The 18,502-nt window shown below is 42.1% G+C and overlaps 1 protein-coding gene across 1 annotated transcript; it reads left to right on the top strand.

Annotated features, from left to right (window-relative positions):
* Window positions 1-13,677: 13,677 nt before the first annotated feature.
* On the top strand, window positions 13,678-18,203 carry LOC115400733 (alpha-(1,3)-fucosyltransferase 4-like). Its single transcript, XM_030108750.1, has 2 exons — window positions 13,678-13,963; window positions 17,260-18,203. The coding sequence occupies exons 1-2, from the start codon at window positions 13,678-13,680 to the stop codon at window positions 18,201-18,203; spliced, it is 1,230 nt and encodes a 409-aa protein (XP_029964610.1).
* Window positions 18,204-18,502: the final 299 nt, after the last annotated feature.

Raw genomic sequence — 18,502 nt, 5'->3', positions numbered from 1 at the left:
ACGTCATCATACAGAAGATAGCGATTCAGCCTGGGTTGAATTGGAGAGACTTTCTAGTAATTCCTGGTCTCTGTTAGCTATAATAGGTACATCAACTTCTTCTCTTCAAACTGTTATGATTGATAATCCAGTAGTTTATAATTCAATTAAAATATACTCACAATTTTGAAAACATTTTGAGCTTCAAGGTATGAGTTTACTTAGTCCAATTATCCATATTAGTCCATATTATGTCTAATAATTTCTTCCTTCCTTCGATGCAGGACACAATATTTCATATGTGGTTCAGACATGGGATAAAATATTTTAAAGACCTTTTTATAAACAACAGATTCTCCACCTTTGAACAGTTGTGTTCCCAAATATAAATTAAATCCCTCTCACTTTTTTAGATTCTTGCAGGTGAGGCACTTTGTCTCAACTTCCATTCCAGACTTCCCAGAAAAACCTCCTACTAACACAGTTGATGATGTGATGTTATTTGACCCAGTCAAAAAGAAAGCTATCTCCTCAATGTTGTGCCTGATTTCTCATCTAGATGTCCTCTCCATGTCCGGGATAAAGGGGGCATGGGAGCAGGATCTTCAGATGTGTATTAGCCAACAGGTGTGGGCCAATGTTTTGAGGAAAATACATTCATCTTCAATGTGTGCAAGACATTCCCATGTTCAGTTTAAAGTGGTTTATCGAACGCATCTCTCCAAATCGAAGCTGTCCAGGATATACCCCCAGATTGACCCAACATGTGATAGATGTAAATCGGCAGAGGCCACTTTATTACGTATGTTTTGGTCCTGCTCTAAAATACAACAATAATGGGAAGGTATATGTGAGTCACTCTCTTGTTCATTGGGAGTCTGTTTGTCTCTGAATTGTGTTGTGTTTCTTTTTGGTGTGGCAGACGCCTGGTTGGGGCTTCCTGCTGGAGGTAGGAAACTCTTAGCCTTTTCAACCTTATTAACACGCCGTTTGTTACGTCCCCTCTTAAAGGTGTTACAAATGGCTAAGCTAGGGGCTGGGGAAATGCAACAACTCATGCATAGGCCTACTGGGCTGATGGAAATTAGGCTTACGGTGGTGAGCGGGCAAAAAAGGTACAACACAAAAGAACTCAGGTGGCCTTTTCCAAAGGAAAAAGGAATTTTATGTAACAAAAGGATAAACCAATGGTAACAACAGGGTTATAAACAAATTTACAGGTTATAGCAAACATGCCAAAACACAACCAGAAGGGTTTAAACAAAAAAACTAGCAAAAAAAAAAAAAAAAAAAAAAAGGGGGAGAGCTAACAGAGGGTAGGAGGACGTTAGGAGAATGGCCCTGTGGGCGGTGCCACCGAAGGGCCCTGTGGGCGGTGCCACTAAACACACACACAAACCCTAAACTTCCCCTACACCTCGACCCTGTGACCCTAGACTACCTTAAACCAGTGATTAACACTAACTAACTGAGCCTCCCCGGAACCTTACCTGTCTGCTACAAAAGATCGTGGCAACCACCCACGCTTACCTAGTGTGTATAAACAGAAAGTTTCCTGTGTGCAGAATGTAGTTCCCAGGGTGTCTTACCTGGAGCCCTTCTCCAAGGAAGAAGACAATACAGAAAATGAGGGAGACTATAAAACACACTAGGTGGGGACAGGTAGGTTTAACAAAAATAGGTCCTCAATCGATAGTCTGGAAGAAAAAGAAGTCTCAAAACTTCAGACAAGGCGTCAAAAACTCCCCAAAAGAACAAGCGTACTCACTCACTCACTCACTCACTCACACACACACACACACACACACACACACACACACACACACACACACGCGCGCTCAGTCTTGTATTTCTATCCTTGTGGGGACCGTCCATTGACTCCCATTCATGTCTAGCCCCTAACCCTGACCCTTACCCTAACCCTAACCCACACCACAACAAAGCCTAACCCTAAAGAAATGTTTTTGCACTTTTACTTTTTTCAGTAACAACAACATGGTCAAGAAAACACTGTTTCTCCTACTTAGGACCGGAAAAAGGTCCCCACAAGGCACGTCGTTCCACGTTTTGCTATCCTTGTGGGGACATTTGGCCCCGACAAGGATAGAAATACAAGAACGCGCGCGCACGCACACACACACACACACACACACACACACACACACAGGTTTGTATTTCTATCCTTGTGAGGACATTCATTGACATAATGCATTTACTAGCCCCTAACCCTGACCCTTATCCTGAACTGAGAAAAGTCCCTCTGAAGAGAGGAATGCAAGATGGCGGCGCCAGCAGTGTGCACGGCGTTCCGCCTGTCTGCATTGTGGCTAATACTAGCTTTAATTTGCAAGGATGTTTCATCCCTTCTTGTGTATGATCGCCAGGCTCTACTTGACATCGAAGCATCTTATGATCTATTTAAAAGACAGAATATACATGGAGATCACACAGATCCTTTTCCTCCCTTCCTCTCTGCGATACCGGAGTACCCATGCCGCGCACCTCTGGTGCCTCCCCGGAGACGCCCCAGAAAGCGAGGGAAGCGCAGCGGTGTTTTGGTGCGGATGAGGGCTTACCTCCGTGCCTCGCGTGGATCCAGTTGTGGGAGATCTGTTGATCTTTATGGCGGCTTGTGCCTATTTTTGTCGGACTTTCCGATCCCGAGGAGGCGGTGGATCTACCCCGTTGTACCCGCTGACGATGCCGTAGCGGCGGCTTGGCTGCCAGTTCCAGCCACAGAGTTTTTTTTCCCCCGGCGTCATCGCCCTGCTGGACGCGGCGTGGACCATGGGAACCTCCGCTCGCTGTCACACGTCAGGCCTCCAGGAAACAGCACCGACCTCGTTCTTCGGCTCGCTTTGATCAACGCCAGATCGGTGGCAAACAAATCATTCTTATTAAATGATTTCTTCACATCAAGGGACCTGGACTTTATGTTTCTGATGGAGACGTGGCTCAGTGCTGGTGAGTGCTCAGCGTTTTCAGAACTTCTTCCTCCTGGCTGTTCCTTCTTTAGCACTCCCCGCACCACTGGGAAAGGTGGATGGACTAGCCACCGTTTTTAAATCCAAATTTCCCTGTCACGAGTCACCGTCGAAAGTATTCTCCAGCTTTGAACTGCAACTTTTTCAACTAAAGCTGAGCATCCCCGTGCTGTGCGCGCTCGTGTACCGCCCACCGAAGTTTAATAAGAGTCTTATCAGTGACTTCTCGGACTGAAGAAATCATTTTCCTGTTTTGTTTACCGTTACTTTGCCCTGCTCTATTGTTAAACAAAATATCCCTGCTTGTCAAAGACGCTCTGTGGACTCACTGACAGCAGCACATTTTTCTCTGCTTTTATTGCTCAGGAGGCTGAACTCCTAAACGTGGACCGTTAAATGAATGAGCTCATGAATTTGTTTGATGTTACCTGCACTGGGATCCTTGATCTTGTCGCTCCTTTAAAAGCCAGATGGCCAAAGCCGGCCGGGGAACCCTGGCTTAATGACACTACTCATGCGCTCCGACACAACTGCCGTCAAGCTGAGAGAAAGTGGAAAAAAGACAGGCTGCACATTTCCTTGGAAATGCTCAGGAACTGTCTTTCGGAATATCAGCGAGCTGTTAAAGCTGCAAAGTCGGAATACATGTGTAATCTTATTTCCAACAATAGTCACAGGCCACAGGTCCTATTTAATGTTTTGAATAGGCTGGTTAACCCTGTTGCTTCTAATGGTATCGTTCCAAGCGCCACGCTGTGTGAAAGGTTTTGCTCCTTTTTTACTGAAAAAATTGTAAATATCAGGTCTCAATGTACTGCTGCCGGTTCTGGTTTAGATACCGGGTGTTCCCTTGATTCTGTGGCTCCCAGTCTTTTTGAGCCTGTGTTTTTGCCGGAACTCTCTCAGGTGGTCCAAAGCCTAAAACCATCTGACTGTCCACTTGACAGTCTCCCCCCAAAACTTTTAAAATCTGTTTTTGATGTGATCGGACCCTTCATCCTGAAGCTGATAAATACTTCACTGAGCTCAGGCTGTGTTCCTGACGTTTTTAAACATGCTGTCGTTCAACCCCTCCTAAAAAAGCACAGCTTGGATCCTTCAGTGTTGTTTAACTATAGGCCAATCTCTAAGTTGCCCTTTCTGTCGAAGGTTTTAGAAAAAGCTGTACTTTCTCAGCTGCAGTGTCACTTGAATTTAAACAAAATTGCAGAAGAATTTCAATCTGGTTTTAAATCATGCCACAGCACAGAAACGGCATTGATAAAAATTTTTAATGATCTGCTTTTAACAATGGACTCTGGTCAGCCAGCTCTCCTGGTGCTGTTAGATCTCACTGCAGCCTTTGATACTGTGGACCATGAGATTTTATTACTGCGGCTGGAATCATGTGTTGGAATAAAAGGCACTGCTTTGGAATGGTTCAGGTCATATCTTACTGGGAGACAGTTCTCTGTAAACGTCGGCTCTTTTTCATCAGCTAAAGCTAGGCTTACGTGTGGAGTTCCCCAGGGCTCTATACTGGGTCCGACTCTGTTTTCTTTATATTTGTTGCCACTTGGCTCAATTTTTAGAAAACATCAAATTTCCTTTCATTGTTTCGCTGACGATATACAGATCTACATGCCACTCACATCTGAAAGTGGGTCATTCCAGTCTCTTCAAAATTGCCTGAAGGAAGTGAAAGACTGGCTGAAATTTAATTTTCTGAACCTAAATGAGAACAAAACTGAAGTAATTGTGTTTGGTGAACCTGTTCCTGCCTTTGACCTCGGAGTTCCTCACAGTTTTTGTGTAAAGAACCTCGGCGTCATCATCGACAGTTCTTTTAAACTAGAGAAGCAAATCAGTGCTGTGGTGAAAGCCAGCTTCTTTCAGCTGCGACTGATCGCCAAAGTGAAATCCTACTTGCCCTCTGACCAGTTGGAAAAATTAATTCACACATTCATTACGGCACGTCTGGATTATTGTAATTCCCTATATTATGGTCTGGATGCTTCATCCATTCGTCGCCTACAGCTGGTACAGAATGCCGCTGCTCGCCTCCTCACAGGGAGAAGGCGCTTTGATCATGTTACTCCTGCGCTTCAGTCACTTCATTGGCTCCCTGTGTCTTTTAGAATTCAATTTAAAATTTTACTGCTTGTATTTAAATCTTTGAATGGTCTGGCCCCCGAATATTTGTCTGAAATGTTGTGTTTGTATGCTCCTGTAAGAGCCCTGCGGTCATGTGACCAGCTGCTCTTAACCTGTCCCCGATCGAGACTGAAAACCAGAGGTGACAGGGCATTTGCGGTCGCTGGTCCTAAACTCTGGAATTAGCTCCCTCTGAACATTCGTTCTGCTTCATCTGTTGAGTGTTTTAAGTCTTTGTTAAAATCACATTTATTTGCTCTGGCGTTCAACACAAGCTGAGCTGGACATTTTTGTAAGTTATTGTTTTTAAACTTTTGTATTTTTCTATTGTTTTTTTTTTTTTCTTTTTATGGTGTTATCAACATGTGCAGCACTTTGGGCAGAGTTTTCTGTATTTAATGTGCTATAGAAATAAACCTTGACCTTGACCTTATCCTAACCCAAACCACAACAATGCCTAACCCTAAAGAAATGTTTTTGCACTTTTACTTTTTTCAGTAACAACAACATGGTCAAGAAAACACTGTTTCCCCTCAATAGGACTGGAAAAAAGTAACCACAAGGCACATCGTGCCAGGTTTTTCTTGTGGGGACATTTGGTCCCCACAAGGATAGGAAAGCACATTCCCATCCGAGCTAATTGTGGCTAAGTTAGCGCAAAAACTGTCAGCTGACCCACCTGAAGACGGTAGAGGAGCTGACTTTATGATAACCCTGGCGATGGATGAAAGAATACAGGACTGTCTCAGAAAATTAGAATATTGTGATAAAGTTCTTTATTTTCTGAAATGCAATTAAAAAAAACAAAAATGTCATCGTGGGGTGGAGTCCCATGATCCCTTGGGTGGAGTAGATGTGTTTTTGCACGCTCTCTAATTTTCATAACTTCTACGCGGTCATTTGCTCTATCGACTCTTCTTTCATTTTGTTACTGCTACTTGGAGTGCTTTGCACACAGTTGGATTGAAAATGGGACCAAAGAAAGAGAAAGAACCGCAGCAACAAGTGGAAAAACGGGATGATGCAGCTAGCCTCACTAGTACCCTCACCATATTGCTAACAACAAAGCTAGCGGAGCACAAAACCGAGCTCTTGGCAGAAATTAAGGACACCCACGCAAGATATGAGGCCAAGCTGGACAGTTTCCAGACAGCTGTCAAAGACCACAATCGACGTATTTCTAGTTTGGAGCAGTTCGCAAATACAGCGGGCACGGATCTGGTGGATGTGCAGGTCCAGTTAGCTGCTATGGCTGCGGCTAACGCTAAGCTACGGGCTGAAGTGACTGGTCTGGAGGGTAGGAGCCGCAGAAACAACGTTCGTATCATTGGACTGCCTGAAAACATTGACGTTTCTTTTTCTCTCTTTTTTTCTTTTCTTTTGTGTGTGTGCAACACTGTTCCAATAGAAAAGGATCTGCCAGGCATATAGCTTTACATATGTGTAACATTACATTATCCTTTTACTGACTCTTACAGATATTTGATTTTGCTCATGCTTAATAATAGAAAGTCCACTTTATTATTTATTTATTTATTTTTCTTCTTCTTTCATTTATTTTCTCCTTCTTTTGGAGATCGTGCACATATATTTTTCAGTAAGCAATTTTTTTCTTTTTTAATTATAATTAGAAGTGTTACAACTTTCTGTGTGTTTGGGTACATACAGCGGTGTGTACAGGTGCATTATATGTATCCATATTTATGTTTACTTAACTAACTTAGGGTGTATGTGTAGTTGCGTGTTTATGCATGTTTATATTACATTCATATTTCAGTTTTTTTCCTGAATTCAATTGTTAAATTAATGGATGTTCTAATGCATGCAAAGATTTGAATGACCGGCAATTAATACCTAAATTATAGGGAAAGAAACTGTGGACTCATGGGAGGTTTAGTTTGGTGCTTTAAGCACCTTAGTGCAATGGACACTTTACTTTTTGAAGATAGGGGGATTTTTGAAGCCATGTTTTGTTTATTTTTCTGTGATTTTTTTCTCTTTTTTTCAGGGGTTCAAGTATGTGAGTGTGTGTGTGATGTTCGTTTGCATTTTGCATACCTTTTTTTTCTATCTAAGGTATCTACGATTTTCATCCAGATCAAGGTCAGAATCCCAAGAATAAAACCCCAGAATCATGACCTCTACCAGATTTGTATCTTGGAATGTGAAGGGGTTGGGGAGTTGTATTAAACTGGGTCAGGTTATGTCCCACTTAAATCAACTTGGGGGAGACATATACAGTATTTCATTCAGGAAACCCACCTACTCAACAAGGAAGTCATACGTTTGAAAAAAAATTGGGTAGGAGAAGTATTCCATTCCACGTTTAATGGTAAAGCTCAGCTACAGTCATACGCAAGGGTGTTCCTTTTAAGATAGAAAGATCCATATTGGATTCAAACGGCAGATATGTAATCATTTCTGGAACCCTGCAAAGTATGCCTATAGTACTTGCATGTATTTATGGCCCTAACTGGGATGACAGTAATTTTATTACTAAAGTTTTTGCTTCTATGCCAGACATCCACAACCATCAAATAATCATAGGAGGTGACTTCAATTTTGTCCAGGATCCTGTGCTGGATCGCTCATCAAGTAAAAATATACCTCTTTCCTGCTCTGCTAAGACTCTCCTCATGTTGTCCCAACAATATGGCATCACCGACCCATGGCGGCACTCATTTCCAGCGTCCAGGTCTTTCTCATTCTTTTCTCAAGTCCATCATACATATTCACAAATTGATTTTTTTCTTCTGGATCTTCGTTTAATTTCCAAGATTATTTCTTCTGATTATCACAGTATCGCAATATCTGACCATGCTCCTACTTCTCTGGATCTGGCTTTGTTATCTCATCCCCATCCTTTGAAAATTTGGAGATTTAATTCTGTCTATCTCGCTGAGGAGTGCTACAAACTATTCTTAAAAAATCAAATTTCTTTTTTTTTCGAACTTAATGACCTACCTATGGTGGAGCAGAGCCTCGTTCTTATTGGAGAGCACAGAAAAAACGCCTACAGATGCTAACGCTATGAGAAATGCTTTCCGTGGTCCTGAGAGCGACGTTTCAGAGAGACTGATAGAAGGGTGAGTGAATACGTCTCTGAAAAATGGAAAGACGGAATGTCCACCACCAGAGCCTGATTCAGCTGAAGGCACTGGAAGGTTATTTACATCATTTATGCAGTTTTGACCCCTTGAGGCTTCTTATTTGTTGTTTATTGTTTCTTATTTTGAGAAAGAGAATATATTTTTTCATTTTATATCTCGTGAAATGTTACAGTAAAAAATTGTTTTACCTTACTGTCTTCAGCATTTTTTTTTTCACAAAATGATCTTTGAAAAATAGGGGTCGTGTTATAATCGGAGTCCTCTTATATTCGGGCCAATATGGTAATTTTTCTTATCCAACCAGAAAAAAGTGGAAAATTCCCTCACATCCGGCCTCCTTAGAAAAATCAAGGAGGTTGACAATCTATATGCCAAGGATCCTCAACCAGCCTTGTACAAACAGCGAGTCACTTTGCAAGCAGAATTTGATCTCGCATCCACGACAAAGAATAGAACTTTGCTCTTAAAATCCAAACAACATTTCTATGAGTCTGGGGATAAAGCTGGCTAGCTTCTTTCACATCAAGCCAGAGCTGAAGCTTCTTCCAGACTTATCCCGTCAATAACATCTAGTACAGGTAACATTTCATCTGATCCAGCAGAGATAAATAAGACCTTTGCAGAGTTTTATAAGACTCTTTTATACTTCAGACTGTCCTCACTCCCCTGATATGTTTTTAGATGATATTATCTTTCCTCAGATAGATAACCAAGCTGCAGAGATCTTGGGAGCTCCCATCACTGTAATCGAAGTTAAAGATGCCATTGGTTCTTTACAGGGTAATAAGTCGCCTGGCCCCGATGGTTTCACAGTGGAATATTATAAGGAATTTTGCTCAGTGCTTAGTCCTGTTCTTAGAGACCTTTATAATGAAGCTTTTACTCTTGGCCATCTTCCTAAGACCCTATCAGAAGCAACTATAACTTTACTGCTAAAAAAAGACAAAGACCCCCTGCTTTGCAGTAGTTATAGACCAATCTCACTCCTTAATGTTGACTTTAAAGTTCTCTCCAAGATCCTTGCCCGTCGTCTTCAGCTTGTCCTGCCCCGTCTTATTGGACTGGACCAGACCGGCTTTATGACTGGACGACAATCATTTTCTAATACTAGACGCCTTTTTGACATAATCACATCTGATGGTTCTTTATCCCCTGAGGTTGTGGTCTCTCTTGACGCCGAGAAGGCCTTTGACAGGGTAGAATGGAGCTATTTGTACAACATCTTGGGCAGATTTGGACTTGGACGATTTGTTGACTGGGTCAAGCTTTTATATTCCTCACCCCAGGCTTCCGTCCAAACCATTCTCTTATCCCCTCCATTCTCCTTGTCGCGTGGAACCAGACAGGGTTGTCTGTTGTCACCTTTGTTGTTCATTCTGGCAATCGAACCGCTAGCAATTAAGCTGCGCTCAGACAACAACGTTAAAGGAATCACTCGTGCTGGCATTACCCATAAGGTCTCCCTGTACGCGGACGATCTCCTACTTTTCGTTTCTGACCCTATAAATTCTTTTTCAACTATATTTAGTATTTTAAACAACTTTGGAAGTATTTCTGGTTATAAACTAAACTACGGGAAAAGTGAATTGCTACCTCTCAATGATAAGGCTAAATCAATCCCTAATTCCATTGTGCCTTTTAAGTGGTCAACAGATGGGTTTCGATACCTTGGCATTCAAATTTCAACTTCACTTCAAGTTCTGTTTCGCACAAATGTTGCCCCCTTGATGGAGAGGACTGAGAGGGATTTTGGTCGCTGGTCAGTTTTACCCCTTTCTTTAGCGGGTCGAAAAAATTTGATTAAGATGGTTGTCCTTCCGCGCTTTCTATACCTTTTTCAACATCTCCCCATTCTTCTTAGTAAATCTTTTTTTGTCAAATTAGACAACGCTATTACAACTTTTCTTTGGGCTGGAAAACCACCCAGAATTCGCAAATCAGTTCTACAATCTCCAAAGGACAGAGGTGGGTTTGCCTTGCCAAATTTTAGACACTACTACTGGGCAGCTAACGTGCAGAAGCTCCTCTTCTGGATGTGTGATCAAGATGAATCTGTACCTAGCTGGGTGTGCCTTGAAAACAAATCTTCTTTTTATCCTCTTCTTTCAACCTTGTGCGGTCAACTGCCGTTTTCAATGACAAGTTTTAAGGATTTTCCAGTTGTGTCGACTTCACTTAAAATCTGGACACAATTCAGAAAGGAATTTGGATTCTTAAGCCCTTCTAGCCTAAACTGTATTTATAGAAATTGTTATTTTGAACCATTGACTGATCCGGGATTCCGAAACTGGCATAACAAAGGTATAAAATGTCTAAATGATTTGTACAAGAACGGTATATTTTCCTCATTTGAACAGCTTTCATCCACTTACGATCTTCCGAAGCATCATCTTTTCCGGTATTTTCAAATCAGAGACTTCATTAAAAAACAATTCCCCCACTTTCCAAATCGTCCTCCCGAAACAGTTCTAGATTCCATCCTGGGCATAGATCCTGTTAGTAAAGGTTGTATCTCAGCTCTGTACAAGGAAATATGTCTTGCTGCCTCCTCTCTGCTAACTGCAGTCAAAAAATTGTGGGAAGACAGTCTCAATCTTACATTTACGGAAGCATAGTGGAACTCGGCCCTTTCTCTCATTTATGCCTCATCTATTTGTGCCCGTCATAGGCTCATTCAGTGCAAAATTGTATTTAGGGCCCACTATACAAAAGCGAGATTAGCAAAGATTTGCAACTCCGTCAGTGATGTCTGTAATAGATGCAACTTATCTCCAGCAAATCATGCTCATATGTTTTGGTTGTGTCCCAAATTGGATCAATACTGGAGTTACATTTTTGAAGTACTGAGTAAAGCATACAGTTCCAATATTTCTCCAAATTGCCTCTATGCAATTTTTGGTATCGTACCTGACATAAATCTGCCGAAAGCCTTAAAACGTGCACTAGCATTTAGCACTCTACTGGCCCGAAGACTCATCTTGTTTGGTTGGAAGCTCTCCAGCCCCCCTTCACATATCCGATGGGTCAAAGAAGTACTTTACAACCTAAAGCTGGAGAAGTTGAGATGCTCCCTTAATGGTTCTATCAAATCTTTTTATTGTACATGGGATCCGTTTTTAAAACATATATCACTTATAGATATCCCCTTTGATCTGGATGAATAAAACCTGAATGCAATATAATTACTTACTTCAACATAAGGTTTGTAAAATGCGATGGATGAATGTGTGAGAGTGGGTCTGTTTAGAGTGGCTTCTGTTAGGGATTTTTTTTTTCTCCTTTTTCTTTTTTCACGTTGCCTTTTTCTCTTTTGTTTTGGGGATTTTTTTTTTTTTTTCTTTGACATGCAAAATTTACAGTGTTTTGATATTCCTGCCTTTTTGATACAACAATTGTGTGTCAGAATTCAAAAATGTTTAATAAAAAGATTTGGGGAAAAAAAACAAAACAAAAATGTCATACATTCTGGATTCATTACAAATCAACTGAAATATTTCAAGCCTTTTATTATTTTAATATTACTGATTATGGCTTACAGCTTAAGAAAACTCAAAAATCCTATCTCAAAATATTAGAATATCATGAAAAAGTATACTAGTAGGCTATTTAACTAATCACTTGAATCATCTAAATAACTCGAAACACCTGCAAGTGTTTCCTGAGCCTTGAAAAACACTCAGCTTGGTTCAGTAAACTAAATCACAAGTATTGGGAAGACTGCTGATCTGACTGCTGTCCAGAGGACCATCATTGACACCCTCCATCAGAGGGTAAGACACAAAAAGAAATTTCTGAAAGAGCAGGCTTTTCACAGAGTGCAGTTTCAAAGCACATTCACAAAAAGTCTGTTGGAAGGGAGAAATGTGGAAGGAAACACTGCACAACCAAGAGAGATGACCGCAGGCTGAACAGCATTGTGAAGAAGAGCCGCTTCCAGAATTTGCGGGAGCTTCAAAGACAGTGGACTGAAGCTGGAGTCCAGGTATCAAAAGCCACTGTTCACAGACATGTCCAGGAAATGGGCTACAATAGCCGTATTCCCATGGTCAAGCCACTTCTGAACTCAAGACAACGGAAAAAGCGTCTGACTTGGGCTATGGAAAAGAAGCACTGGACAGTTGAAGAGTAGTCCAAAGTCTTCTTTTCAGACGAAAGCAAGTTTTGTATTTCATTTGGAAGTCAAGGCGCCAGAGTCTGGAGAAAGGCTGGAGAGGAGCAAAATCCAAGTTGCTTGAAATCCAGTGTGAAGTTCCCACAGTCAGCGATGGTTTGGGGAGCCATGTCAACTGCTGGTGTTGGTCCACTGTGTCTCATCAAGTCCAGAGTAAATGCAGCTGTGTACCAAGAGATTTTAGAGCACTACATGCTTCCTTCTGCTGAAAAGCTCTATGGAGATGATGATTTCATTTTCCAGCATGATCTGGCACCTGCCCACAGTGCCAAAACCACCAGTAACTGGTGTACTGACCATGGCATTACTGTCCTCGATTGGCCTGCCAATTCCCCTGACCTGAACCCCATTGAGAATTTGTGGGGTATTGTCAAGAAGAAGCTGAAAGACACCAGACCCAACAATGCAAATGAGCTAAAGGCCGCTATTGAAGCATCCTGGGCATCCATAACACCTCAGCAATGCCACAGGCTGATTGCCTCCATGCCACGCCGCATTGATGCAGTTTTCGTGCAAAAGGATTCCCAACCAAGTACTGAGTGCATTAATAGACGTTTTCAAATGTTTGATTTTGTTTTGCTGTTATAATTTTGTTTTTTTTACTTGGTCTGAGGAAATATTGTAATATTTTGAGATAGGATTTTTGAGTTTTCTTAAGCTGTAAGCCATAATCAGCAATATTAAAATGATAAAAGGCTTGAAATATCTCAGTTGATTTGTAATGAATCCAGAATGTATGACATTTTTGTTTTTTTAATTGCATTTCAGAAAATAAAGAACTTTATCACAATATTCTAATTTTCTGAGACAGTCCTGTATAGCCGAAATGCGATTTTGCAGAGATTATGTCCCGCGCTGAAGCTCCCTTGCCGTGGCCCCCGCTAAATCGATTGGATCTAAATAACTTCTGAAGGACTCCGGGCTGCACGATGTTTGTCTGAGTGAGTATATGAGCATGCACATGCAGGTGTCAAAAAACCGGAGTTGCCCTTTAAGTTCACCGATGACACCACAGTAGTGTGGCTCATCTCCGGGAGGATGAGTCTGCATACAGGCTGAGGTGGAGCAGCTGACTGGGTGGTGCAGAGAAAAAACCCTGCTTCTAGACACAGTAAAAACCAAGGAGTTGATCACTGATTTTTGAAGGACTAAAACAGACATTCCACCCCTGCTCATTAACTGGGTCTGTGTGGAGAGGGTAGAGGACTTCCGCTTTCTCGGAGTCCACTTAGAGAAAGACCTGACCTGGACTATGAACACCTCTGAGCTGCTGAAGAAGGCCCAGCAGAGACTCCACTTCATGAGGGTGCTCAGGAAGAACAACATTCCACAGAGACTGCTGGTGTCCTTCTACAGGAGTACCATCGAGAGCATCCTGGGTTACTGCCTGTGTGTGTGGTACACCAGCTGCACAGTGGCCCAGAGGACGTCTCTGCAAAGGATCATTAACATGGCCCAAAAGATCACCGGCTGCCCTCTCCTCACACTGGAGGAACTGCATCACTACCGCTGCCTCCGAAAGGCGAGGAAAATAACCCAGGACCCCTCTCACCCCGGTCACCACATGTTGAGTCTGTTACCGTCAGGCAGGCAGTACAGGTCCATTACTGCAAGAACAAATCGGTTCAGGGACAGTTTCTATCCTACAGCAGTTAGGATCCTGAACAAAGGCTAAATGGAAGGATAAATGCACTCAAACGATGGCAGTTTTTCTGCACCTGCACTGATTTGTTATTTTATTTGGATTTTATTTATATATATTTATATAGATCTTTTTTATCAACTTTCTTATTTCACTCATGTCTGTCTTTGCACTGACTGAAGGGCTTCGCAATTTCGTTGTACCTGTTACAATGACAAATAAAGTTCTATTCTATTCTTATATTAAAGGAGTCATATTATACAATTTTTCAGTCACGTCATAGAGGTCATGGAAGCCCAGAAACATAGTATATACGTTTGTTTGCCCCAAATTCATCCTATGTTCGGAGTTTGAGCATTCTAAAAAAGTGGCTCTGAGGAGCCCTCCTCAGAACAGCCTGTTTTTGACAGGCTACTTTCCAGGATGCACTTGAACACATCTGGCCACGCCCACCTCGTAAATTCGCTGTTGTTGAGAAAGCACCTTACAGGAAGTTACACCAGAAGTTTCAAAATAAAACACAACGCACGACCTCACAGACGTAAAGTTTTTCCTATATGTTGCTATTCCACCGCCACCTCGGGAGGCACTAGAATCAGCTCAACAGGGTCCCAGACAGTAGCAAACACGGAAATTTCCATTTTTATTAGAATAAACCATACAAAGGTAACTATTGGATAAAGAAAAGCACTCATTTGAGATCAAAACAAAAACCACGTACTCACACTTGCTGGAAGTACTATAAATTACAGATCAATGTGGCTGGACGAGCAGAGCGACCTTGCAGAAGTGAAATGAGGTGTGTTTTTTTTTTTTTTTTCTGCTTATATCATGTGTTGTTCGTGTGATATCGAGAGTATGAGAGCCTCTTAGAGGAGCAGCCCTCCCCATCCGGACGGCGCTGCCGGTGTGCGTTGACTTTCGGGGCAAGACGCTGGCGCTCTGCTGCGTGGCGCGGCGCTTTCGCGTGTGGTGGAAATTGGGGTCAGAGGCACGTCCCCTCGACCGTTTCAGCTTAAGTTTCAGTTTCATTTTCAAAAATGTGGTGTAGTGAGACAAGGAGAAAAGAGACAATTTTCAAATTTGAACGTCTTAATGAAGCTACAGCAACACATACTACTAAAAGAAACTCTTCACAAAGTGAAAAAGGCATCATATGTCCCTGAACCAGAGCAGCGTTTGCAAGCAGAAACACACACGGCATAAAAGCAATTTTCCGGGGGCTGAACAAACACTAATCTGGGGCGGTGTCATCAACTTGGCAGAGGAGCAAGGCTGGATCCTCTTCCGGGGGTAGTGGTTGTTTCTCTTGATGACGTAGACAAAGTAAGATTTCAGAATTGCGTATTTGAGTGTATATTTCCTTAAAAGTGGAGTGCTCAATTGAGGGAGGTGACTGAATTTTTGTCTTCTGGGGGCTCATACAGAGGCTCTGGGAGGTAATATGACCGTAAAGACACCTTTTTAAAGTGAATTTTGCATAATATGACTCCTTTAAATAATTTTGGGGCAAAATATCCCTCTATATACAATACCAGAGGCATGAATCAGTTATTGGCAAGCAAAATAAGCTGATTTTGACATAATGTCCCTTTACTCAATTTTCAAACCGTACAAAGCACTGCTTGAGATCAAATTACTCTGTTGAGTGATCTAGTAAATTTGTTGCAAAAAAAAAAAAAAAACACATATCGGTGACATATCTTTATTAGCGTAACTACAAGCCAGATTAAAATCACCATTAGCTTATTTAACAATAAGGCAACTGGACGTACAGGAGGCTATCAAACGCAAACACAAATCGTTCGATGATCATGAACAAACTTGTTTGAGCCCGATGAAGACTGCCGCAGAGCCACAGAAGCTGCGCTTTTTAGCTGTCCACAGACCGGAAATCAATTTTTTTGGCACGACACCGGCCGTGGACTCGGGCTCCCCCAGGAGACCGTCACTTGCCAGTGGTGGGATTTACCTGCAGTTTTCCCTCGACCTCAGAATCACCCTGTGGGTGAGATCGAACTGTCTCATGTATGGATGAGTGCCTTGTGAAAGCAAAGAAGAACAGGCCTGCAACTTTTTTTGTTTTGTGTGTGTGTGTGTGTGTGTGTGTGTGTGTGTGTGTGTGTGTGTGTGTGTGTGTGTGAGTTAAAGATTTGTGAAGTTAAAGGAGTGTCGTCTCTCTAAGTTGACATAGTTGAACAAACTGAACTTCCTCATCCCTGAGGGCGTGTTGGACTGCTGATTGATTGATTGAGTGATTCCAATTTTCTTTACACAGCGCTGTTGGACTCTGTGCTCTGTTCTTAAACATCATTAATTTGTATTGTGTGTTTATTTTTTTTTTCCTTTAAATATAGTTCTTGATTTTTATTTTGAGAAAACCAAAATCAGTTGTCTGGGTCCAGTCATTTCATTATATAAGGGAATTATATTTATTTCGTTAAAGTGAACCTGACCACCCCAGTTTTCAAAATGCGGATCCTCAAAGCTAACTATAATATCTAAATAGGGTCCCTACTAATCAGGAGAGCTGTGTTGTTACACTTGGAAGTGTAAACCATTTTCCCTGTTTGAGCTGTTATATGCCTTGAAAACATTGTTTCTCCCTTCAAGAAAAAAACATTTTATTGCCTTTAGGGGCTCTGTATTATCCCTCCTGATTACATCGCCTGGTTAAATTTAACTTTGAACTTCAGGAGACCATTCAGATTCAGATTTTAAAAGCAAATATTCAAACTGTGCAGTTGATTTTTTTTTTTTAATTGAATGATTCAAATTCAGGAATAAATAATTGAAATTCACTTTGAACCGGAACAGGATTTTCCCCATTCAACAAACTTTGGGACCTTTTATCACTGTGTATGAGTCTGCTGTTGGGTTTGATACTGATTCATGACAACAGCACTGGAATTCTTTCAGACACTCTGCCAGGTTAGACTGGTTTTACCACAAAGGCATTTAATTAAATCTTTACTACTCTGAAACCAAATTGCACCTGAGGAGAGGCTGTGAAAAACTCATCATTAAAAACTCGAGCTTGCTTGGTACCGGCTGGATGCTCTGTTCTTGCAGGCAACAGGGTAAACATGCATTCAGATTTGTCCGTCATCAAGAACTCTGCTCTTAAAGGGATTTACTCTTTGGTCGGATTGGCAGCAGTGAATTTTCTGTTGCTTCCAGGAATCTGCCTCCTCCACCTGTCGGATGTGTCAAATGCTGAACCATCTGTCCCTGTTTCAGAGGACAACAACGCAGAAATACTACTCCTGGTTTGGCGTTACAGAGAAGGATCACCTCGTGATTGCTCGAGAAGCTTTCAGATCAGTGGATGTACGGTCACTGGAGACAGGAGCATGTACCACAAGGCTGATGCTGTGATCATGCGGCACCGGGATGTAATCACTGATGAAGAAGCTCCGTTGCCTCCAGAGCCACGACCACCTGCGCAAAAGTGGATATGGTCCAACGTGGAGTCTCCCACGAATGTTCCAAGACTGTGGGAATATGAAGGTATTTACAACCTCACAATGACCTACCGAGAGGACTCTGATATATTTGTGCCTTTGGGGTATTTAATCCCAAATGCGTTATTACATAAAGTTCCTCGGGCCCCTTTTGCATATCCACTCAGCTCCTCCTGGAATCCTCGTCCTGGCTTTGTTGCCTGGGTGGTCAGCCACTGGGGAGATCTTTTGGAGCGTGTGCACTTCTACAAACTTCTTAAGGACTACATCAAAATCGACCTCTTTGGGCGTGCAGGGACCACCACCTTACCACCAGGCAAGGACAGTGTGGTTCAAATGATCAGACGGTACCGGTTCTACCTGGCCTTCGAGAACGCACAGCACACCGACTACATTACAGAGAAACTGTGGAACACGGTACGGGGCGGCGCCATCCCGGTGGTCCTGGGTCCGTCCAGGAAGAACTACGAGCGCTTCCTGCCCCCCCAGGCCTTCATCCACGTTGATGACTTCCCCACAGTGCAGGAGCTGGCCCTGTACCTGCTGAAGGTGAAGGACAGTCCAGCTCTGATCCAGATGCACCTCAGCTGGAGGAGAGACTACAGTGTGTACACGCCGTCCCTGTGGGGTGAATTCTACTGCACAGCCTGCAAGGCAGTGAGGATGAGAAAAGGCAGGATTAATGTGATCAAAAACCTTACAGCATGGTTTTTGTCATGACATCTCATGAAATAGATAAACAAACATCCCATTTTCAAAATATGGATTGTTTATATATTTTTTATTAAATATTTTGGTACTTGTCATTTTAAATTACAATGCTGTTTGTTACTGCTGAGTAGCCTTCAATACCTTTTTGGCCAATATAAACTCTGCTTCAGGTGAAGTGTGAAAATAAATGTTTTTCCTTCAGCATTTCTGTGCTAAATGTCTAAAAGTGCCGCTTTCCTTCAGATTCTACTGCTGTGTTAAGTTTTTGTATGATAATAAATAATTGATGATTGCTTTTTCTGATATCT

The sequence above is a fragment of the Salarias fasciatus genome, chromosome 14, assembly GCF_902148845.1.
Source record: "Salarias fasciatus chromosome 14, fSalaFa1.1, whole genome shotgun sequence".
NCBI lineage: Eukaryota > Metazoa > Chordata > Actinopteri > Blenniiformes > Blenniidae > Salarias > Salarias fasciatus.
The sequence above is the reverse complement of the archived record's forward strand: the minus strand, read 5'-3'. Positions and strand labels throughout refer to the sequence as shown.

What these genes read in the sequence shown, in the direction of transcription:
- LOC115400733 (XM_030108750.1), top strand. Translation starts at nt 13,678, where the DNA reads ATGAGGGTGCTCAGGAAGAACAACATTCCACAGAGACTGCTGGTGTCC. An exon ending in GTTGAGTCTGTTACCGTCAG is followed by an intron (nt 13,964 to 17,259) that starts GCAGGCAGTACA and finishes TCCCTGTTTCAG; the next exon opens with AGGACAACAACGCAGAAATA.